The 26169-nt window shown below is 39.1% G+C and overlaps 1 protein-coding gene across 1 annotated transcript; it reads left to right on the top strand.

Moving 5' to 3' along the window:
• The first annotated feature begins 116 nt into the window (after positions 1-116).
• LOC117299256 (aldehyde dehydrogenase family 3 member B1-like) lies at positions 117-24242 on the top strand. Its single transcript, XM_033782737.1, has 15 exons — positions 117-963; positions 3698-3752; positions 4344-4487; positions 5611-5706; positions 11763-11898; positions 12671-12756; positions 15017-15180; positions 15931-16108; positions 17335-17387; positions 18069-18195; positions 18806-18876; positions 19483-19598; positions 21023-21152; positions 23043-23178; positions 24080-24242. The coding sequence occupies exons 2-15, from the start codon at positions 3729-3731 to the stop codon at positions 24104-24106; spliced, it is 1488 nt and encodes a 495-aa protein (XP_033638628.1). The 5' UTR covers positions 117-963; positions 3698-3728; the 3' UTR covers positions 24107-24242.
• The last annotated feature ends 1927 nt before the right edge of the window (positions 24243-26169 follow it).

Below are 26169 nucleotides of genomic sequence, written 5' to 3'. Positions count from 1 at the left end.
TATTTTGAGGTCTCGAAATCAAGCTTCTGAAAGCACAAAACTTCGTGTGACAAGTTTTTTTTCTTCTTTCATTATTATCTCGCAACTTCGACAAACAATTGAGTTCAATTATTTTACAGGTTTGTTATGTTTGTGCATTATGTTGAATTTCACTAGTCTTTGACAATAGTGTCCAGTGTCTTCAGGTTTGCTGTCTGAAATTTGTGTATAATTTTCATATTATGTTACCATTCGTGTTGAGATCTATCAATTAAGCATGAATTTAATGTACAATTAATTCTCGCATTTTTATGGCCCGTAAACTGAAACCCAACACGACGAATGATCTTGTTATCAGTAAAGCTGCACATGGACATGGATTGACTTAGTCAAGAGGCTGCCATTCTGTGGCGTCATTCACGAGCCTCCAAGTGTCAGATGTTTAGGCTACAGACACTGTCTTTCGGGGAAAACCCCCAGTTTTATGGGAGACTTTGGAACGCAAGGTGGCAGCAGACTTATTACCAGATTCCATTGTTTACGTATTTTCTGATTGCACACATTACCGAGAACAATGGATCAACTTGGTGAGTATGCTGCCACCAAGCGTCTTAAAAATCTTCCTTTGAACTGGGTTCTTTGAATATTATATTATATTAAACTAAGTTTTAAAACTTAAAATCGTTCTTTGATTAGGTTTGAGTTTTTAATAAACTTATTATAAAGTAGTGGCTTCAATAATAAAGACTTGATGAGAAGTCGTTAAAATGTTTCTCGCGGTGATAATGGCTCTGCACTTCACTCTCGCAAGACTGCTTCTCAAAGCGACTAGGCGATTGGTCAGTTTACGACTTGTACACAAGTCTAGTTTCAATCGTTTGGGCGTTTGTGTAACACTTGAGGGCGCCATATGACGATAGCGCTACAGTTTGTTGTGAAATGATTTTAACGTGACTGCGACATTTATACCAACCTGACATTTTGGTAAGTTTTATCCAATTTTTTACAGCTAGATTTCTATCTGCATGGTATTATAGTAACAATTTAATGTAGAGCTTGCACATTATGAACGTGGACGTTGTGCTTGTTTTTGGGATAACGTTAAACACTGCCTGGAAATGCAGATGAGGATGTCGATAAAAAAATGGATAACTTTCCGTCGTATGGCGCCACCACTTTTTCACTCATTTTTACAAAAAGGGATATATCAATCGGGTAAATTAGATACTATATCAATTCATATCGGATGAAAAGTGGTGACGCCATACGGAAACTTTTCCCCAAAAATTACTACTAAACTATTTTATAAAGTACATTGTATATAGCCCCACCACTTTAATACTTGAACTTACTTGAACCCACCGACGCCATCACACAACAGGGGAGGAGATGGTGGTTCTGGTTACTGGGGCAGACAGCTTAGATAAGCTTATGTAGAATCCCCCCCCCCCCCCCCCCGACGTTCTTTAGGAATTTGTCCACATACATGTCCCTTGAAACGATAGTGTTGACACTTGAAATCAAAGCTTCAATTGCCTCTCTCTAGTCTAGTGCTAGGGAGACTGTTCCAGTAGTTCGTTGACCACTCTCTGGCTAAACCAGAACTTCCTGAGGTTAAGGTGTGATCTTGATTTGTACAGTTTTAGTTGGTGACTCCTGTGCTGCACGGTTGACAAATCAAAGAAGTGTGGCCAAGGTCAGCTAGCCTTGGCCACACGTGACAAGTGGGGCTAATACCTACAATGTAGGGGCCTGGGGCTAATAGTAATACGTTTAGTATTACTATTTTAAATAGGGGTACCGGTCAACTCTGTCCCAGTCAACTCGGTCCCAAGTCAACTCGGTCCCAGTCAACTCGGTCCCAGTCAACTCGGTCCCAAGTCAACTCGGTCCCAGTCAACTCGGTCCCAGTCAACGTGGTTCCAGTCAACTCGGTCCCAAGTCAACTCTGTCCCAAGTCAACTCGGTCCCAGTCAACTCGGTCCCAGTCAACTCGGTCCCAAGTCAACTCGGTCCCAGTCAACTCGGTCCCAAGTCAACTCGGGGATAACTTTCCGTATGGCGCCACCACTTTTTCACTCATTTTTACAAAAAGGGATATATCAATCAGGTAAATTAGATACTATATTATTTTATTTCGAATGAAAAAGTGGTGGCGCCATACGGAAACTTTTCCCAACTCGGTCCCAAGTCAACTCAGTCCCAGTCAACTCGGTCCCAGTCAACTCGGTCCCAGTCAACTTGGTCCAAAGTCAACTCAGTCAGAATGTCAGTCCTTCGACCAACCTTATTTTATGTATGTTAAATTATTTTATTGGTACTGTTTACATGTAATGTTATTTTTTATCACGTGATAATATTTATTATGTACGTGTAAGTTTACTTACTTTTTGTTTTCAACCAACCTTACTGGGTTTTTTTACAATTATTTTATGTGTTTTTAAGAAAATTTGTTGATAAAATAAAACATGTTACACTTGAAGAAATCAAAGAGGATTCAATTGTTATTGTAATGCATACTCATCTCGTTTCATGTACAATACAAAGTACATTGTATTTTCTTTTCCAATTAAAAAAACTTTGATTCCGTCAACCATACGGACCAAGTTGACTTGGGACAGAGTTGACTCATAAGCTTAAAGGGATGCTGCAGTGAATTAAAATAAAACAGTTAATTTTGCTGTCATTTATTTCTGATATAAATGTATTGAACGTCAATAAAATGTGTTTTGTTTTTTCCCCGACATATCTCACTTGCGTAATTAGCGAATAAGTCATGCCCCCCCTTTTGTGGATTGTTACCGCCCCCTATCATCGACGTCACGTCGGGAATTCAAACATATCGTCGGCAAAAAGAGTCTGGTCACTAACTACACGCGCCTAGGTACCAGGCCACACAGTGCACACGTCTCTATATGTACACAGCCAGGGGGCCCGACGGCTCGGGTTCCGACATGACGTCACATGAAGGCTCCCTTTTAGGGGCGGGTTGGGTTCCCCTAATCTCTTGAAAACCGTTTTTAAAATACTTGCGCATTTAATAATAAAAAATTAAAAAAAATCAGGTTTAAAAAGTCATGTTTAGGCTAATCGTTTAAATTATTTAAAAAAACACTGCAGCCACCCTTTAAATAGGCCCTACATTGCAGTGTAAGGGGTAAGGGGGGGGGTGGGGGGGAGATTCAATTAAGTCAGCTCATCGCAGTGCCAGTTCTCAGCAGTCCCAGTGCAGTAGTGGACTAGTGGTTTCTGTATCTGTATCTGTTGTCTACATACAAGTTTTTGCCGGCTCAACATTATTGAGCGGGCAAAAAAAAATGTCTAAATTTGTTAGACACATCATGATCAAGCAGACAAGCTACTAAAATGCACATTGTTGATTGTGTGGTTGGGATGGGATGGGATGACTTAGTTTAGTCATTAAGTCATTAGTCATGGTCATTAGTCATGGTCATTATTAGTGAGAGTGTCTTTGAATTTGATTATTGATTTGAAGATGTCTAAAAACTACAATTGTTATGGTTTGCTGGAAATCACACTAAAAAAAGGTAGGGTTTCTGTCGCTTGTACCCTCACTCAGTTCACCTCTGGAGTCTGAGGCTGGCAACAGTGGCTTTCCCACTGAAGTTCAAACCCTGATGTGATAGGCCTACTATAGTCAAGGTCACAATTTAACACCATTTTGACCATTAATTATGATTATTATTTTGTTTTCCAGATAACTTTCTGAGGAACATCAAATAATCGTCATGGGAGATATTGATGCAACTGCGGTAAACTTGAATTTTAGTTCAACATTTTTTGTTAAAAATGCATCGGGATAGAATAAAGTTACCAGCCAAAATACCATGTAACATGTTCATTTTGTGACTGTTATCCTGCTCACTATAGACCTTGTGAACCTTGTTTACAATAAGTGTGACCTTGTACATTCTTTAAGTATTCTGGCAGGCACTGTACTACACTGGTCCTATGGGAAAGTTGACATTTTGTGTCATAATTTCCACATAAAACCAAGAGTTATAAAAAATAAAAGCTGGTCAAAACTTGAGATGTGCCCCCTTTCATCATATCAAAAGTTGATAAGAATTAGACAGTGCAATCTCCATAAAGTATAAGATTTTATGTTTTCTTCCATGAGGCTGTGTACGAATCGTGCCTGCAGGAAGTCCACGCTGTGTGGCTGTTTTGTAAACATGTGATGTCACAGGTCACATCGTCTATTGCTAATCAGTAGTTTCTGCATTTAATTTTAAGCAGCTCTATGGAATTCGGCACAGGCTGTCTCTCGTTCGAGGGCTTAGCATCATCTCGTTCTGTTTTGTATTTCTTATTATTGTAAACTTTGGCTGGTTTATCTGAAGGTGGTGAAGCGCGCCAGAGATGCCTTCAGGGCCGGTAAGACAAAGTCAATTGAGAGTCGTAGGAAACTCCTTCATGACATGCTTCGCATGGTCACAGAGAAAGAGCAGGACTTTGTGGACGCCATGCATAGAGATCTCAAGAAGGTAGGTGTTTCTCGGAGTTGTCTTTTCTGAGAGGGTTAGAGGTGTCTGTCTCCTGAAATGGTCTAAACATTACCGATGCAAGCAGGGATATAGGCCTATTAAGTAACTAATTAGTTCTCTGTTGGCTGGACAGACGTATCCCCATGCTTTTGTTTGGGCACTGTCCTGGTGACCAGTCTTTTTTCTTTGTCCTTTTCTTCAACTCTGTGCTTTTTGACATGTGTTCTGCGCCCTTGATTATTTTGTATGTGAGAGGCGCAATATAAATTTTAAAGATTATAACTACATGTATTAAGAGCGTTTGAGCTTCCAATCTGGAGTTGTCTTCTCTAAGACTATGAGGAATGGAGCTTCCAATCTCTCTCAGGACATACTGACAATACCACAACTGTTGAGCACAATATTGACAGCATTCAAGCACAAAGCACAAAGGGAATTTGCAACCCATCCTCTCCAGGACAGTCGTGGGTTATTTTGTCATCTTATTTGATTAATGTTGGAGCAGAGTATGCTCTGATTGCCTTCAGTTTTGAGATGAGTCATTGGTTGACAACTCAATATTTCGATCAGTATGCTCTGATCGTCGTCTTCTGTTTTGAGGAGAACTGATGGTTGACATTTCAACTTGTCAATCAGTATGCTCTAATTGTCTTCATGGGAATGCTGGACTCTGTTACTGGGTGCTGCTTCAGAACTGCCTTGGAAATTAACTGGAAGTGGGGTAAAATATCAGTTAAGGCCCAGTCCCACTACAGCGATAATGATAACGGTAACGACGCAAAGAGAACTTATTCCATTGGTTGAATGAGCTTGTGCGTATTCTGCGTTGAGCAATTCAACCAATAGAATGCGTTCTCTTTGCGTCGTGATCGTTATCGTTTTCGTTATCGCTGCAGTGTGACTCTGCCTTTAATCTCCAAGCATCTACCAACAGAGTCGAGAATTCTCCTGAAAACGACCAGAGCATACTGATCGAAACATTGATTTGTCAACCTCCAGTTATTCAGAACCATCACAACTCAATAGGGACTTACACATGATGCTACCGCAAGCCTCACCCAATTATTCTCTCATCTTGCAAAGTTTCAAGTCCTCTTTATTGCTTTTGTTTTTCTGATTTCAGCCAAGATTTGAAAGTGTCTCGTATGAGATTGATTATTCAAAGAATGAAATCATCAACACCCTCAACAACCTTGATGATTGGACAAAACCACAAAAGGTAAGCATGATATTATTAAATCATCAACACCCTTTGGACAAAACCACAAAAGGTAAACATGAAATTGTTTTAGAATTCGTTTTTATTCTATTACTAATTGTATCTGAGTGGTCAAGGGCACTGGACTCTTTCTCTGGTGTTTCTGACCAGCAGAGTGTAACTTTCAGTTGGTCTGGTGTAGGCCTGGACGAATTATTCGAATATCCGGCTAATGGCGAATAGGTTTTCCTATCCGTAACCGCGAATGCCTTTTTTTTCTTAGCCGGATATCCGCATAGGGCGCGAATAGCTATTTATAAACGGGATAGTTCTGTAATTACAACCAAGTAACCGGATATTCTTTTAATATCCGAATATCCGCGGACGTCGGGCAACAACTGATAGGAATGTTTTGTCTGAATCCTTATGAAACTTCTATTAAGACAGCATAAATTAAGTATTTAACTATGCTCACCTCCGTGAAGAGTAAAAACAGTGACATTTCTGACGTAATTTGTTCAAAGATTACGAATGTTTTCCTTCACGTAGAGTTATCACGATCAAAAGAAAAAGCAAATCGCCATCTTTAAATTAGATCCGGTTATTGTTTGAATGAACCGAGTGACACTGTCTAAAACTAATATCAATCCGCCCATACGATCTCATTCACAAACGAACAGCGCCCTCTAGCGAAAAAAAAAATATATATATATATATATATAAACTGCGCCAATAAAGTATCTAAACACTTACAAATGGTCAGATTTATCGGAACCTGAAATAGTATACAAAAATTTAATTGTTCGTTTCTATTCACCGTTAATTTCTGCACGTTTTGACACATCTTGTGTTGCGCTACGATGTTGTTTGGTGGATTTATGGACACTTGAGTGGCTTAAGGTCGAATTCCTAAGAACCTTGGTGACATACTAGTCAGGGCCAAACTTCCCCCAGGTACAGTCCAAACACAACCCCTGACAGATATACTGGGCTGTCACAAATGTACACGTTCCAAATGCAAAACGTGTCTGCACATTAAGCCCTCACTTAAGGTGAAGAGTCATACCACTGGCTCTTCATACAACATCAAGACGAACTCTGAATGCATCACGTCTAATGTAGTCTATGTCATATCATGTAAGAGATGTGGGCTACAATATGTGGGAGAGGTGGGAGAGACTAAGACAAAACTTAGTCTTCGCTTTGCGAATCATGTCTCTTCCATAAACACTAAGAAACTAGTCTCTATCCACTTCAACAGCCCCAATCATAGTGTCATTGATGTTGAACTTCTGGTGATTGAAGCTTGCAATGGTGATGACACACACCGCAAGAGTAGAGAATCACACTGGATCCACCAACTCAAGACAGTCAAACCCTTTGGACTCAACATAAACACTGGTGTTAAATAACTTCTCATTACCCTCCACTTCACTTATGTTGTATATATTTTGTACATAAAGTATAAATTAATCTAGTTTAAAGTTGTTTTTATAAATTCATCACTGTAACTATCTGATGTAAGTACCCCCCCCCTTTTTTTTCCACAGGTCCCTCATACCTATTTTTAAAATCATCATACCTTTGATCTTGCTATTCTTATTAATTGACCATTGTTAGTTGCATCATGATGCAACTTGCTCTCTAATCCTACCCTTTCATGTCTCCCTGCATTGTTGTCGAACAATACATTTACCACTTTTATGGTCCAGTAACCCATCCTTTCATTCTAAACATCCTTTGTCCTGGCCACTTCACTCCTATTGGTTCATAGCCACCTATATTGTTTCTGAAATAGGAACTTTGATTGGCTGTTATTTTCCCGCTTCTTTCTGGATCCTTTCCTTCATCCCTTTCCCCCTCTCTTTTTCTATAAATGGATATGTATTTGTTTGTACTTGTTTCTGAAGAAGGTCCGGATTGGATCGAAAGCTAAGGCCATCTACCCTATTCATTATATATAATGAATAGGGTAGATGGCCTTAGCTTTCGATCTAATCCGGACCTTATATAATATACATGTATATATTTTTATTTTAATAGCGCCCACTAATTGACAACATTCTAACCAATTCTATTCTTGACACTACAGCTGGGATTTTGTACTCTGACATCTCGGATCATTATCCCCTCTTTCAAATCCCTACCTCTTGTCTTGAGAGCTCTGACTCATTTCAAAAAACATTCTTGTCAAGGGATATTAATAGGACTTCCATCAGTTCCTTCAAACAATATCTCAGTAACATAAATTGGAGTCATGTTATCAAGCTCAGGACTCGGACTCTGCTTATGATACTTTCCTTTCTATATTCTCCTCTCACTATAATTCTCATTTTCCTCTCACTCTGAAAACGGTTAGGACTAAAAAGATAACCAAGCCATGGATTACTCAGTCTATTGTGAGCTCTTGTCACTTCAAAAATAGGCTGCATAAACGATTTCTTAGAAATCCGACTATAGCTAATGAGCAGCGTTATAAAATCTATCGCAACAAGCTTACTGCCACCAAAAAAAGATACTACGCCGACAAGCTTGACCATACCAAAAATGATCTCAAAGGTATTTGGCGAGAGATCAATGGCATCTTTGGAAAACAGAAGAAAACCAGCCTTCCTAGCGAGTTTATGGATGGTGATAATCCTGTGTCCAGTCCGCGTGAAATTGCCGACACTTTCAACAACTTCTTTACTAACATTGGCTCTTCCTTGGCTAACAATATCTCCCCTACTAATACTCACTACACTGAATCCTTGCACAATCCTAATGCCTCCTCTTTCTTTTTAATCCCTACGAACAAAGAGGAAATTATTAAGGTTGGCAGCGAGCTGAAAAGCGGCAACAGTTGTGGTTTTGATGGAATTTGCTCAACCGTAGTTAAATCTGTTCTTCCTTTCATTGCTGAACCTCTTAGCTACATCTTTAATCTGTCTTTTCTAACCGCTTCTGTTCCTCTCAACCTTAAAGTCGCTAAGATCATTCCTATTTTTAAAAACGGCAATAAGCAGGAATTCAGCAACTACAGGCCTATTTCTATCCTTCCTTGTCTTTCTAAAATCTTAGAGCGGCTTGTCTACAATCGCCTTTCTCAGTTCCTTTCCCACCATCGTATTCTTTCGATCAGCAATATGGCTTTAGATCTAAACACTCTACCGACATGGCCCTCATTGAACTTGTCGACAAAATTACCAATGCGTTCAGCAAAAAATTCTCTGCTATTGGTGTTTTCATTGATCTTTCTAAAGCTTTTGACACACTCGATCACTCTATTCTTCTTTCCAAACTAAACCACTACGGTATCAGGGGTGTCCCGCTTCAATGGTTTGCTGATTACCTTTCTAACAGGTACCAGTACACTACAGTGATGAGCTGTGACTCTAATCGTCAGAACATCCGGCATGGGGTGCCTCAAGGCTCTATCCTTGGGCCACTGCTTTTTGGCGAGCTGCTTTAGCAGAATGCGAGCCTATGTAATACCGATTTTGTCCGTCCGTCCGTCCGTCCGTCCGTCCGTCCGTCCGGCCGTCCGCATTTAGACTTTTTGATAGTTTGTTGTGTAAAATAATTGTTTTTACCCTCATTTGCAGTTTATTTGTCTCACACACACAGCCATAATGTGGTTGGATCCATAGTTTGCAAATGGAAATTGTTTAAAAATGTTAGTTTTCAGAGTACAGTATTACCCTCTGGAAATTAAACAGCTACCTTGTGTTTAAAAATGTTAAAGTTTTCAGGGTACAGTGTTACTCTCTGGAAATTAAACAGCTACCTTGTGTTTAAAAATGTTAAAGTTTTCAGGGTACAGTGTTACCCTCTGGAAAATAAACAGCTTCCTTGGAGTAATCTTTGAGTAATGGTTTTGCAATGAGCTTTGAATGTGGTTGGATAAGTGTGCAAATGGAATTTGTTTAAAAATTTTTAAGTTTTCAGGGTATAGTATACTTTTCTGGAAATTAAACAGCTTATACATTTCTGGTTTTTCAAATAATGTTGAAGTTTTTGGAATAAAAAAATGTTAAAGTTTTTTGGAATAACAAAAAATGTTAAAGTTTTTTTTTTCAGGCTCGAACATTGACATCTGGATTTAAAAGAAACAAACTCAAGTTAAATGTTTTGAAATAATTTGTTAAAACAAAAATCAAACTCTGTCACTGGTTCCAGTTGAATGAGCTGAAACAATGAAGAACATGAAATACATTAAATGGTCATAAATCTGTATTGCGATGATGTACTGACTTGAAACTGAAGTCAAACATTGCTTTTTACATGTAGATTCATATGAAAAGATAAAAATCAAAGAATTAATCACATGTTTCAGTTGAATGAGCTTAAACAATGACAAACATTAAATGGTCATAACTCCTTATTGTAAAGATGTACTGACTTGAAACTTAAGTCAAACATTGCTTCTTACATGTAGATTAATATGAAAAGATAAAAATCAAAGAATTAATCACAGGTTTCAGTTGAATGAGCTTAAACAATGACAAACATTAAATGGTCATAACTCCTTATTGTAAAGATGTACTGACTTGAAACTTAAGTCAAACATTGCTTCTTACATGTAGATTAATATGAAGAGATAAAACTTAAAGAATTAATCACTAGTTTCAGTTGAATGAGCTTAAACAATGAACAAATTGAATAGGCATAACTCCTTATTTCCATGATGTACTGACTTGAAACCTAAATCAAATATTACTTTAAACATAAAGATGCATATGAAAGGATAAAACTCAACGAGTGCATCACTGAAGAGTGCAAAGTTTTAATCAAATAATTATTGCTGCTTAGATGCATATAATATGAATAGATAAAACTCAAAGATCACTGGTTCCAGTTGAATGAGCTAAATCAATGAAAACCTTAAATGGTCATTACTTCATACTTGTCAACGTCTCCACCCCTTTGATCATCAGTTGATCAAATTATTGGTTTTTCTGTCAGTCATTGGTTCTATCTGGTGATCAGCAGCTCGCCATGGCAGCTTCGCTGTTCTAGTTCTGATTTACATCAATGATCTTCACAACTCTTCTTCGCTTCTGAACTTCACTCTTTTCGTCGACGATACAACCATCTTTTACTCTAGCCAGGACGTTACTTGCTTGATAGACACTCTCAACTCTGAACTCTGCTCTATTTCTTCGTGGTCTAAAGCAAACAAACTTTCTTTAAATCACAACAAAACTAACTTTATTCTCTTTACCAAGTCAGCTCGTCCACTAGAGATTTTCTTGCCTCAATTGGTTATTGACAATATTCCCATTAACAGGGTATCGTCTGCAAAATTTCTGGGCGTTACCATTGATCAAAGCCTTTCCTGGACTGAACACATTTCTTCTATTTCTAAAACCGTTTCCCGAAACACAGGCGTTCTATCTAAACTCCGCTTCTTTCTTCCAGCTACCTCTATGCACTTACTGTACAACTCTCTTATTCTACCGTATTTGAATTATTGTAACATTTTCTGGGCGCATACCAGCAATAGTAAATTGAACGCCTTGTCTGTTATCCAAAAAAGGGCCATTCGAATATGCACTTATTTTCATTTCCGGGACCATTCTGCACCCCTTTTCGCGCGTCTATGCACCCTTACTATTACTGACATCAATAAACTTCAAACTGGCATTTTTATGTTCAAATATACTAATAATCTCCTTCCTCGATCATTTTCCACTTTCTTCACGTCGGTTCATGAAGTCCATGACTACTCAAATAGATCCCGTAATAACCTGTTTCTTCCTTTCACCCGCACCCTGTACTCTAGCAACACCCTTCGATTCACTGGTCCACGTCTTTGGAATGCTATCTCTGGCAATTTAAGAACAATGCCGTCCGTGGGTCGATTTAAGATCTTCTACAAAAGAGTCCTCCTCTCCCACTATGTAACATAGCTTTTCTCTCCACTTATTTATTTTCTTTTGTCGTCTTCAGTTAGCCTGGTTTAACACTCTTTGTGTTTTTGTCGTCAGCATTTTGTATTGTCATTGTGTAATTGTCTTGCCCTTGTTTCTTCTTCGATGTTTATTTGTTTGAATTCCTAATCTGGTTTGAATTCCTAATCTGGTTTGTTTTTGTAGGTGGAGAAGCCATTGCATATGATCAGAGTGCCAGCGTATGTTCAGCATCAACCCTATGGAGTTCTGCTAATCATTGGTGCTTGGAATTATCCACATCAACTGACCATCCAGCCCCTTATTGGAGCTATTGCTGCAGGTCAGCCTTAAGTCAAGACTAGAGTTCAGCTAGACTCTAAAAGGTAACTAGTAGTAGCGACCTCATACTGACTTCATCATTAGTGGTCCCATACAATGAGGACAGTGAGGTTATGAAGGTCGCACTTACTAGTTACCTTTTAGAGTCTACCTTGAATTTCTGGGTTTGTAGTTTATAATGAAGGAGTGAAGTAACAAAACATTAAAGACATTGGACACTATCGGTAATTGTCAAAGACCAGTCTTCTCACTTGGTGTATCTCAACATACATATGTGCATAAAATAACAAACCTGTTAATACTTGCGCTCAATTGGTTGTTGAAGTTGCGAGATAACTATGAAAAAACAAAAACCCTTGTCAAGACGAAATTGTGTGCTTTCAGATGCTTGATTTCGTGACCTCAAATTCTAAATCTAAGGTCTCCAAATCAAATGCATGGAAAATTACTGTTTACAACGTCACTGCAGAGGGAGCCGTTTTTTACATTGTTTTATACTATCAACCTCTCCCCATTACTCGTTACCAAGTGAGGTTTTATGATAATAATTATTTTGAGTAATTACCAATAGTGTCCACTGCCTTTAATAACAGTAAATACAATTGTTGCACGCTGTGCTGGGGGCCATGGCGTTTTGTACACCCGAGGGGGAAAATGGCACCCCATGCAAAGCTGAGGGTGCCATTTACCCCCTTCGGGAATTAGAGCTGTTGCCATCTTGGAAGTCGAATGTTGCCATAAATTGTTCAATTTGCTTCCATTTATCTTTGCAGGCAACACGGTTATCATCAAACCTTCCGAGATTGCTCATGAATATGCAACGTTGTTGGCCAAGATCATTCCACAATACTTCGATAACGTAAGTGTGAACAGTCATTCATAAATACCTCAGTCACGTGGGTGTGTATAAACCTTTGTTTATGACCAGTAAAAAGTGTTAAAACATGGGCGTGACACGCGAGCTTGCACCTGTGCTTATAAAACAGTTTCTTTATTCCTTTTGGTCGGGAGCTACGGCTTAAACAGTTGTGCCACATCACACGCGAGGACACAGCATTCCCTTATAAGGAGTTGTTTACCCGAGGGCCTAACCATTTCATAGCTGGAGGGGTGTTGTGTTGAAAGAAATCAATGAACATTTATAATTTTTGCATTTATTTTACATTTCGACCAAAAGTGTTGATGTTTTCTGACCGCTGTATTTATGAATGGGAATCAAAGTGTGTTGGAATCGGTTTTCAACTAGTGGTTTAAACCCGCCCAGGCCCGGTTCTTGATAATTTACCTTGACTTCTTCTCGATAAAATTATCAAGAACCAGGCCTCGTTGGGATTAAACCACTTGTTGAAAACCTCTTCACCACACATTGATTCCCTTAGTATCAAAATATCAGTTTAGTTTTACCCTAATACCGATGTGAAAACAAATCACAGACATTTTACTAGGGTTAGATTCCAACCCATGACACATCATCATCACACATCATCATCATCATCATCGCTTAGCATCATGCAGTTCTGCATCAGCTGCCTGACGTGTGAGAAGCTTCCAAATAGACCGGTCTTGAGCTGCCACTTCTGCCTCCTCCACAGGCCACCCCAGTGCCCAGTCTGGAGAGGTCCCTCTGGATTACATTTTACCATGATGTCCTAGGGCGCCCTCGTCTGCGTTAGAGTTGTTTAGTGATGCGATTTGTTCCCATTCGTTGGAGGTGACCAAACCACTACAATATGTGAATGGGGGCTGTTTGGTCATTGTTCTTACATGCTTGTTTGTGGTATGTTGCGTCCCTTTAATCTGCAGGATGTTTCTTTGGCATCTCATGTCAGTGTCTTCTAGACCATTGAGATTGCCAAGTAGTTAAAAGCAGTTAAACTTAAATTGTTGTGATACCCGCTGCTAAAATAAATGGTTGGAACTGTCTCTATCTACCAGGCAATCTCGGTGGCCTAGTTGGTAAGACATTATCTATCTATTTCTCTGTGCTGGTACTCGTCAACGCCTTTCAGCAACTAAACGAGGATTTAAGCTTTTTTGAGAACTTGTCTTGCTACATATTCTACTTCTGTGGAATATTTTTTATAGATTTCAAGATTTGTTTCTTCTACTGCAGAGTTGTTTTTTCGGAATGTTAGAAACTTCTCCACTACCACAGAGTAGATTTATCAGGAAACTTACGAATCATGCTTAGGGAGGCCGTCTTTAACTAACCCCTATTTGCCGCTGTAAACCGAAGGATCCCGGCGGCTTTTAACTCAGTGAACATTTACAAAAGGCTTGCATAAATCATGAATATACCAGCGCCCAAGAGGTCATTCTCTGGTTGAAGGGCTCATTAAAACCCCAGTCCCTTGCCAGGTGGATTAAAGTCTGAATAAGCAATGCGACAACATAGATTAGTTACAATGTATACAGCGGATTAGGGCTTGTCTGGCGAAGCGAGCAGCCATAACAAAGCAGAGCAATCAAAGTGTTGCATCTCAATTTCTAAAGATCTCTGCAGAAAGGTGCCGGTAATTGGTTCCTTTGTTGAAGCCACTGCCCCAGCCTGTTTGAGTAGAGCTCATGCATATTCGTGTGACGTAGTTTAGCTTTGTGAGATGACCTGTAGATAATAAGCTCATTAAAGTGGTGAAAGAAAAACCGCCGGGATCCGGGGGTTTACGGCGGCAAATGGGGGTTAGTTAAAGACGGCCTCCCTTATTAGCTACTTCCTGGGCGGAAGGTATGAAGTGCCGGGACTACTTATGTCGCTTAGTGGATCAAGGGTGCTTCTACTTCACTACCGCGAAGTGAGTTCCTAACTGGTCTCAACATTTTGAAAAGCTTGCTCTACAATCAAGCAATTAATCAATCTATCAATCACGTTTATTCACATTTGCAAAAATCGCATTTATTCAAAATGAATAAAACAAAATGCCAGTACAAGTGATACAAAAGTGAAATTTAAACAAATTGCAACATCAACATTAGGTCCAAGAAGAAGCACAGCTTTTGTTCCCCAGCCTATGGACGGACAGACAGACAAAAAAAGACTGACAAACATGAAAAGACAGTACAAAATGGACGTACAATAAGACAGAAATAAGGCTATTGTTTTTATTTGAATTAATGTACAGGATTGTGTTCAAGTTGTGAACGGCGGAGTCAGCCTTACTACCAATCTCTTGAAGGAGAAGTTTGACCACATTCTTTACACCGGTAGTAGTGGTGTAGGAAAGATCGTCATGAGGGCTGCTGCAGATCATCTCACACCGGTGACCCTTGAACTAGGGGGTAAAAGGTCAGATTTGCTTCCATTCTAGTTGATTATTGCACAGCTCATATTACATGTACATGTACACTCTCGCATTGTAGTTGATTATTGCACAGCTCATATTACATGTACATGTACACTCTCGCATTGTTGTTGATTATTGCACAGCTCATATTACATGTACATGTACACTCTCGCATTGTAGTTGATTATTGCACAGCTCATATTACATGTACATGTACACTCTCGCATTGTAGTTGATTATTGCACAGCTCATATTACATGTACATGAACACACTCGCGTTTTGTGATTTCCAACTCCACGCATTGCACTTTTATATTGTCTATACTCCAAAGTGAACAGCTTATAAGAACTTCGAATAAATTCAAAAGTGACGCATTTGCTTGAAAATATAAGTCTGTTGTCACACTGGCACAAGTTGATACGGAAAATAATAGCGCTTCTGCATCTCAAGGCCTTCGGCCTCATTGGATATGGGGAAGCGCTATAAGCCTCGTTGGATATGGGACGCAGACGCGCTATCAGCCTTGTTGGATATGGTATGCATAATCGCTACCAAAGGAGTACAGCAAGGAGACAAAATGCAACCTTGAGGCGTACTGCTACTTAAACCAAGGGTTTGGAATAATTATTACTGACTTTGACAATCTGAGAACGATCCAATAAAAAGTCAAAAACACATTTACAAAGATTAACATTTGAAAGAATGAACTTGTATAGCTTTAATTATATGCTGGCTAATTTTTGTTTCACAGTCCTTGCTTCATTGACGATAATGTTGACGTAAGCGTCGTTGCTCATCGACTCATTTGGGCAAAGATGATGAATGCCGGACAGACTTGCATAGCACCTGACTATGTCTTGTGTCATCGGTCGATGAATGAGAAGCTGCTTAGTGCTATAGCCCAGACAATCAAAGAGTTCTATGGGGAGGTAAGCATTATCTACCACTAGAGGGCGCACTTTGGGTCCTCGAAAGATCTATATATACATGTATATACAATCTCTCTGATGTACACAATGTCTGCAATTCAGCCTGAGGTTTCCATCGTTGAATAAACCAAAGACTCCTCGCAGTTCCGTGACCCACCCACAATTATGTTGGTATACAATGTACCTCTTTTTGTGGGTGGGCCAACACCCAGTGCTGCGAGCAGAGTCATTCTTTTCATTCATCATTCATTCATTGATTTATGGCTTTATTATGTCGGTTTTAAGGCCATTGTCCAGTCTGTTTTGGATTGGCCTGCTTTCTCCCTACGGCTCTCCTCCACTTGGCCCTGTCCGTCGCGTCCCTTGCATTGACTCCAAAACGTTCCATGTCATTTGACACGGAGCACTGCCAGTTCTTGCGCGGTCGGCCACTGGTTGTTGGCCCACCCACAAACAGAGGTATACCAATGTATATTGTAGGAGTCTTTGGTTTATTCAACGATGGAAACCTCAGGCTGAATTGCAGACATTGTGTACATCAAAGAGATTATATATAGATCTTTTATTTGGAACGTCACAGCCCAAGTTTTTGCCAACCCAGGTTGGTAAACTGCAAGTCAAAAAAAGATTGCTATTGTTTGTAATAATGTTACAAAATTATTCAAAAATTGTGTTGATTTTATGAAAACAAGCCAACTAATTATGAGAGGTATTTTATTTAGATGAAAGCTTGCAGAAAATGTTGAACTTTGTTTAAAACATCTCTTAACATGATGGAGTGTTTTATTAATATTCGGCCGTCCATGCCAACCAAGGTGATTTGAAAGAAAGGTCAATTGATGAGAAAGTCATTTTTGGGGGGATTACAGGTTGCCAGACTAGTCTCCCATTTGGTTTTGGTGTTCATGTGTGTTGTGTTGTCATTTAGGAAGACTCTACAAAACGACACGCAATTAATTTTGTCTTGCATTTTTACCATAGGTCCTTTCAGTTGGTAAGCAGTTTTAAACAGCTAATTCTTTTGTTCCCATAAATCTCTTTATGCATGCCAAAGTATGTTTTAATTATTTGATTGATGATGTTTAATTTTCCCATAAATCTCTTTATGCATGCCAAAGTATGTTTTAATTAGTTGATTGATGATGTTTAATTTTCCCATAAATCTCTTTATGCATGTCAAAGTATGTTTTAATTAGTTGATTGATGATGTTTAATTTTTGCCGCAGGATCCCAAGACCTCCCCAGACCTGGGACGTATCATTAATGATCGACACTTCCAGTGAGTAGGAAAGTTACAATTTTATACATAAATTTAATCAAAATATTTCAAGAGCAATCCATCGGTTTAGGACTATGATATCGTAAGTGCAGTTTGTGCAGATTTCTTGAATTGTGTTTGCTTATTCAGGCCATTGAAAAAGCCCATGGCACCACAGCAATAGACCGTAATTGAATAACCCCTTTGCTGCTATGAAAGTCGCCATCTTGTAGGGCAAACCGAATGCGCGTCCAAACTCAAAGCACGCAGCATTCCCGGTTTGATATCTACGGCACAAGCACGCACACGCGCACGGACACGCTCACAGACGCCATGTTGTAGGCCAGATATTTAAAAAGTGACGTCATATTCAATACGGTCTATTGTTGTGGTGCCCTGTGCTTTTGCTCTGGTGCCCTTTGAAAAGTTCAAATACAAACTTACATTTTCCTGATATATTTGTCCATAACGACACTACTTCATGTTTTATAAAATGCTTTATACTGTAGAAATCTGCTGTTAGATTCTAGCGAAAAATTGATATTGCATTCGTTTTAAGAGTGATTACCAGATACTTATTGGACCAAAATGATTTGATTCTCTAGATGCTTACTATCGAAAGCTACTGTAGGCTTCTAACCAAAAGGTTCGTATTGCTTTCCATTTTAAGAGTGATCACCAAATGTATACCTTTCCTTTTAGGCGTGTTCTGGGCTTGACTAAGTGTGGAAGGATAGCGGTAGGCGGAGACAGCGACGCCTCCCAGCGATACATTGCGCCAACGGTTCTTGTCGATGTCAAAGAGACCGACTCTGTCATGCAGGATGAGGTGAGTTTTCCATAATTTGTTTTTGATGTTAACATTTTTTCAGGGATGTAATTTCTTTATGTTGGTGGCCGAAGTTGCAAGACAATTTTTTTTTCTTCTATGGAAGAAAAAACACCCTTGTCGCATGATAATGTGAACTTTCAGATGCTTGATTTTGAGACCTCAGCTGAGGTCTGGAAATCAAATCAAGTACTTTACTGAGAAATTACTTTCTTTCTAAAAAACTACGATACTTCACTCAGAGGAAGCCGTTTCTATCAACAGCTCCCCATTACTCATTACAAAGTAAGTTTTATGCTAACAATTATTTTGAGTAATTACCAATAGTGTGCAGTGCCTTTAAGTTTAATCTCGAAATGAAATTCGTGGTAAAATTACTTGTTTCTCGAAAACTACGTCACTTCAGAGGGAGCTGTTTCTCACATTTTTCTATACTGTCATCCTCTCCCCATTACTCGTTACCAAGTTAGTTTTATGCTAACGATTATTTTGAGTAATTACCAATAGTGTGCCGTGCCTTTAATGGACTTTATTTGTGTTTTAAGTTATCTCTAATCTTAAAAAGAGAACGGCTCATTTTGATAAATGGTACATATCTTTATTACGACAGATTTTTGGACCTGTGCTTCCAATTTTCAACATTGATGATGTCGACGAAGCTATTGAAGTCATCAATTCAAAGTAAGAATTAATTATTTATCATTCTTGCTATTCCTTTTGGTGGAGAGCATGCCACATGGGGGTGTTTAAACGGCTGATAAAGACAAAGTTGGAGCTGGTTATAACCAGCTAGCTTCGCATGTTGTGCGCGGAAGCTCATGTACGCAAATGTTCAAACTAAGGGAATAAAAGGGTAGCGACGAGTTCTTAAATAGCCGTTTAAAACCGGCAGGGTCGTGGCAGTGTGATAAAGGCCCAAGCCAAAAGAACAAGACTTTACGAAACTCTATAAAACTTACCCGTTTTCCGACATCCTTGAGCTGTGTACGTGTGTTGCATTTTTATGACTGAGACAGTTTTCAGATATGCTTTGTGGGCGGCCCACTTACCAAAAGCGCCTGCATCGCCCATAACGAGAAATGTCTGGCACCAATACTAACGCGTAGTATCTGAAAACAACTGGTTATAAACAGAGCTCCAGCTGGTCATTATCAACCATTTAAACAGCCCATGTGGCGAGCTCTCCACCAATAGGAATAACGTCTGAGGTATTTATGAATGCCCGTTTATGAACTCGTCGCCTTCTTTTTTGTTTCCTTATTAAAATATTTTTTTATTTTTTTTCAGGGCCAAACCTCTAGGCCTTTATGTGTTCTCAAGAAGTAAGGACGTCATCAGGCGTTTCACTGAAGAGACAACAAGCGGAGGATTAGTCACCAATGACTGCCTCCTTCAAGCCTCAAGTAATTCAAGATCCATTTTGTTTCTGACAACGATCTATTTTGTTTGTGTAGATTATCTTCCCATCAGGGGAACTAAGCAAACTCCCACAAGGGGACATCAACGCCTATAGCTGACAACATCTAATCTCTCTCATACAAACACCTATAGCTGACAACAGCTAATCTCTCTCATACAAACGCCTATAGCTGACAACAGCTAATCTCTCTCATACAAACGCCTATAGCTGACAACAGCTAATCTCTCTCATACAAACGCCTATAGCTGACAACAGCTAATCTCTCTCATACAAACATTGGGTCAATGGGTGCCTTCGTCAGCCCTCGGTACGTTCGAATACCTTTCACATCATTCCAGGGGCTCCCGAGGGGTCAGCCCCCAGTGCCCTGCTTGTGGAACGGGTTGCTTTGTATTTAATAGGTTTTTGGTGTTTTTTGTTTGAGTTTCTTTGAAACAGCGCCCTCAGCACTTTTGTGGATATGTGCGCTCTATAAAACTTTGTTATTATTATTAGTTGATTGATTGAGTATACATCCCACACCTCACCACTTCTAAGACAGTTACACTGGCTCTCTATGGCTCCCCTCGGTCCACCCCAGTATGCTCACGCTAAGTTTGAATAGCTTTGACATCATTCCAGCGGCGCCCCAGGGTCAGCCCGGCCAGTTGCCGAGTTGGATATGGGATGCAGACGTGCTATATTTTTTTTGTATATTCCATGAGCGTGCGTGTTATAACGAATTTATCTTCCAGTATCACAGGCAACACGCAACGTTTTAAATTTCAGAACGTTATAACAGCATGCACACGCACAAAGTTTAGAATGTAATTTTTGCACTGTATGCTGTTTGCTGTCTGTATACGGAGCATGAAGCATCGACACTTACAATACGCACTGTGCAATAAAAGCAGAGGAAGTAGTATACACGTTTTGATACCACCCCCAGTTCAAGCATCTGATTGGTTGATTAGCGCGTACTGGAAGATAAATATCGATACCTCACCATGCAATGCCTCAAGACTAATACAGTTAGAAACACTTACACATATATTTTTGTAATTGCCGTCAGTACTTCTTTCAACTAAATATTTAAGTAGGATTTGAAACTTTGCATGGTGGAGATAAGATATAGAATGCGGTAACACCATGTAATAATCTCTAAATAAGTTGGGGTGGTTCTGAAAAGAACCATTGGTTTAACTCAACGTTTCGATCAGTATGCTCTGATCGTCTTCTCTTCTATTTATCTTTTGTATTTACTTCACATCTCTATTAACTTTTACTTCTCTTTTGTTTTCATCTCAAAGCGCAAAGAGACTTCTCTGTGATTGTGATATGCGCTCTACAAAAATGGTTCATTATTATTATTATTATTATTATTATTATTATTATTAACATGATTGATTTCAATGTCTATTGTTGTAGTTGAAACTCTACCATTTGGCGGTGTTGGTGGCAGCGGTATGGGTGCTTACCATGGAAGATTCTCATTTGATACTTTCTCACATAAACGTTCTTGTGTGAACGGCAATCCAGGGTTGGAGAAACTCTTCAGGTAGGTGCTGATACCCATGTGAACAAAGTACATGTATGTCAGTTTTATAGCACAACTAAAGGCCGAGTCACACTGCGGCGATAACAAAAACGATCACGACACAAAGAAAACGCATTACAGTGTATATTGGTTGAATTGCTCCAAGCAGAATACACCCACGCTTATTCAACTAATCAAGGGTGTGCATTGTTGACATTCTTGTTTTCCTTCTTGTTATCGAGGCCTGTGTGACCGGGCCTTGAGTCTCACATGTATTATGATGCAATCAAGCAAAATGAGTTTTTCGTCGATTCGGATAATGGAGAAACATCTCAGGTAGGCGGTGATACCCATGTGAACAAAATATTTTAATTTGGTGAGGTTGGCAGTAGCAACATGTGTACATTTCTTTTGAGTAGTGTTAGTTTTGGAAAGAACCTCCAGAATCTTAATTAAAACTGCTTTGAGAAGGTAATTAAAGACACTGGACACTATTGGTAATATTATTGTCAAAGACCAGTCTTCTCACCTGGTGTATCTCAACATATGCATAAAATAATAAACCTGTGAAAATTTAAGCTCAATTGGTGGTCAAAGTTGCGAGATAATAATGAAAGTAAAAACCTCTGTGTCACACGAAGTTGTGTGCTTTCAGATGCTGATTTTGAGACCTCAAAATACTAAATCTGAGGTTTCAAAATAAAATTTGTTGAAAATTCTTTCTTCTTTCTTAAAAACTTTGTCACTTCAGAGGGAGCCATTTCTCACAATGTATTACACTATTTAACCTTTCCCCATTACTCGTTACCAAGTAAGGTTTTGTGCTAATAATTATTTTGAATACACTAATTACCAATAGTGTCCACTGCCTTTAAAGGTGATAGGGGTGCTTGTTTTGTGCGGTCATGAATGTGCAGTATTTTTCAAAGTACAAGTAAAAAACACCCTCATCATCTTAAAGCTGTTGATGGGTGGTGGTGGGACGCATGTCTCTCACCGTCGGAAGGGCCACTGCCTGAAAAAACATTTACTGATTGTGCTGTCACTGCTTCCGATGGGAGCCTGTTCCAGAGTGGAATGGCGCTGATAAAGAAGGAAAATGTGTCTTGGTGGTTAGCTGAGCTATTTATCAAGAACCCCGGGATTACCTAAGCACAACAGAATTGTGCTTACCAGAATAAGATACTGGCCAAACTACTTTGTCGTACGTACAGTTTTGACTGGTTTCCAATGCATTTCTGCTAAGCAAAATATTATACAGCAATGTTGTCTGCTTTTAGCACCAACCGTGATAAGCACAACAACAATTTTCTTATACCAAATTAGGCTAGGTTACCAACAAAAAAGATTTATGTCACTTGTACATTTTGTGACTGGTGGGTCATTCCATGTCAATTCAACACTATCATGATGCCTGGATTGGTGGATAATGGAGTTGATGTCAAGTCCTACCTATCGCTGCGTGGAGTTGAACAGAGGGCAGACAAAAAATATAGACGATGTTACATGTATAGTGAGTATACAGTGCTTACACACATCGGTGGATGGGTAAAAAACCAAAATTAATATTCTTTATCCCCGATGCAAATTTAACATCTATTATATCGTTGCGGTACCCACTGCCAAAACATAGGATTCGAACTGCCTCGAGCTGCCAGGTAACCTCGGTAGTCTAGTTGGTAAGACACTGCTCTAGAATTGCAAGGGTCGTGGGTTCGAATCCCACCCGAGTAACATGCCTGTGATATTTTTTTACAGGACTCGGGAAAGTACTGATAATACAGTGCTAACACACATCGGTGTATGGGTAAAAACCAAAATTAATATTCTTTATCCCCGATGCAAATTTAACATCTCTTAGATGTTATAGTGATTAACCATACATCTTTTATTTTCTTGTTGCCTTTTTAGCATGCGTTACCCACCTTTCTCAGAGCGGAAAATGAACTTGATGCAGTGGTTGCTTAACAAAAAGCTGAAGAATCGATTCCTGAGCTTTACTTTCAAGTTATCGTTACTTGCAGCCTTGGCAGGAGTTCTTTTTATGGTAACTATTTTCATCATCTTCCTGTAATCTTCATCTTTCTTCAGTTATTTTTCAGCTTCTGTTATTTGTTTTAATCGCCCCTAGTTTAGTTTCAGTACAGAGTTGTATTCCTTTGGGAGGGGTTTGGGATTTAACATTTGTGCACAACTCAAAAGGCAAACAAACTTTTAACCATAGCAGTTACACCGCCCTTCCTTAAAGCCACTGGACACGTTTGGTAATTGTCAAATTACTCGTTCTCACTTATAGCACTTGCCATACAATTTAATATCTCTTTGGACTAGTCTTAAGTAAGGACTAGTCCCAACTCTTTGCGAAATCAACCCCTGGGCAGTCTTCCGCGGCACCTTTTGCTCAGTTAAAGACAGTGGACACTATTGGTATTTGTCAAAAACCAGTCTTCTCTCTTGGTGTATCTCAACATATGCATAAAATAACAAACATGGGAAATTTGAGCTCGATCGGTCGTCGGAGTTGCAAGATAACTATGAAAGAAAAAAACACCTTTGTCACACGAAGTTGTTTGCGTGTAGATGGTTGATTTCGAGACCTCAAGTTCTAAACTTGAGGTCTCGAAATCAAATTCGTGGAAAATTACTCCCTTCTCCAAAACTAGGTCACTTCAGTGGGAGCTGTTTCTCACAATGTGTTATACCATCAACCTCTCCCCATTACTCGTTACAAAGTAAGGTTTTATGCCAATAATTATTTTGAGTAATTACCAATAGTGTCCACTGCCTTTAAACTACCGGCGCGGTGTGGTTAAGTTACCTGGGCTGTTTGACTGGACTTGAAATGGGTAAGTTACCCACTGACTGGATACCCAAATAAGTCCAGTGCCAACAGCGCATTTACTACATTTTTTTCAAACTGAATTATTGTGTTTCACTTTGCTTTCAAGATATTGGACAATTTCAACAAGAGATAGTAGACTTGATTGGTGTACTGGGATACAGATGCATTGAGAGTCAACCTGCTGGCAGTCTGCGCTTAAAGGGAAGGTACACGTTTGGTAATTACTCAAAATAAATAAAAACTGACTTGGTAACAAGCATTGGAGAGCTGTTTATAGTAAAAACTCCCTCTGAAGTAACGTAGTTTTCGAGAAAGAGGTAGTTTCTCATTCAAATAATAAAAGAATTCTAGCAAGAGGTCTTTTATTTCGATCTGAAAGCGCACAAATTTGTCCAACAAGGGTGTTTTCTTTCATAATTTTCTCGCAACTTCGATGACCCCAAATTTTCACAGGCTTGTTATTCTATGCTTATGATGGGATACACCAAGTAAGAACACTGGTCTTTGACAATTACCAAACGTGTACAGTGCCTTTAACATCACCAAGTTCAACCTGCTCACCACCGTGACCAAGTGGTGTGGTTAGACTGCAGGACTTGCAATCACAAGGTTGTAGGTTCGAATCCCCCAGCTAACTACTGATTTCACAATGACTAGAATAAATATTGTTCTCTAGTTACTGAATCCCAATTTCTTGATTTGTGTAATTCATAATCATAGACGTTAAACCAATGTTTGTATGAGAGAGATAGGCTGTTGTCAGCTTGATGTTTGTATCCCTGTGTCGGAGTTTGCCGAGTTCCCTTGATGGGAAGATCATGTTCAAACAAACAAACAAATGCGAGTGAAAACAGCCAAGTAAAATGTATGCATGTAGACAGATTGTTATAGCAGTGAAGACATTCTCTCACAGAAGCTGCTGAGTTATAGGAAGCTACATTAAAGACACTGGCCACTTTTGGTAATTAAACGAAATAATTTGGAGCATAAAAACTTGCTTCGTAATAAGCAATGGAGAGCTGTTGATAGTATAAAACACTATGAGAAACACCTCACTCTGAAGTAACATGGTTTTTGAGAAAAAAAGTAATTTCCCGCTAAAATATTTGAATTGATTTTTAGACCTCAGTTGAGATCTCCAAATCAAACATCTGAAAGCACACAACTTGAACTTGTGCAACAAGGGTGTTTTTCCTTCCATTATGCTCAAGTAACTTTAACAACAAATTGAGTTATATGGGACACATCAAGTGAGAATTACCAATTCCCAATTCCCAGGTCGAAATTCAAGGTGAACCAAGTTAAACTGGGTTTAACTGGAACTAGTTGAAACCAGTTGATAAACTAGTTAAACACAGTTAAAACCAGTTGGTTTAATATGGAAAATGGACAGAGACCAACTGGTTTATAATTTCAACCTAGTTGAACACAGTTAAACCTAGTCCAAACCAGTTGGTTAATATGGAAAATGGACGAGTTTGGTCACTATCCAGTTGAACCAGTTGACCCCAGTTAACTAGGTTCAACTGGAATTTTGACCTGGGTTACCAAAGGTGACCAGTGTCTTTAAAGAAAAGTCAAAATAACGCATCCTTATTTTTTTAACCAACTCATCAAATGAGTTATAACTTTTTTGAAAGAATTTACTAGGAAGTTTATTAAGTCAAAATTTAAAGGGAGATAGCCTATGCTTTATATTTGTCACTAATATTTTAAGATGTTATATAATGTCTTACAGAGGCTTTGAGGATGTGGCTTTAGCCCAATAGTCGTAATACAGTGTATGGGTAATACCAAAATGAGTACTTTGTGTCCCATCATGCAAATTTAAAGTCACCTGGAAATATAATTTTTTTCTTTCAAAGATAAGAGTATATGCTTATGAACAATTAAACAATTTTTTTAGTAATTGTTTGTCACGATTTATATGTTTAAAAAATATATAAAGTTGTTTTGCGGGCTGACTCCGCCTACCCCTTTTGTGACATCAATAGAGGCAGACTTTGCCTGCAATGCTTATAGTAAACACACGTGCAAAGTACATGTACGTCCAAGTCGTGAGTTGGTACATTTCAAAAAGTGTTTTTCTGCATTCAGCAGCAATACACCTGGTCGGCATTGCCGGAAAAACAATTTTATTTTTTGGAAACGTACAAACTCCTGACTTGGTCCTTACATGTACTTTGCAATTGTGTT

This window comes from Asterias rubens, chromosome 14 (genome assembly GCF_902459465.1).
Source record: "Asterias rubens chromosome 14, eAstRub1.3, whole genome shotgun sequence".
NCBI lineage: Eukaryota > Metazoa > Echinodermata > Asteroidea > Forcipulatida > Asteriidae > Asterias > Asterias rubens.
This window is presented reverse-complemented; position numbering and strand designations above follow the sequence as displayed.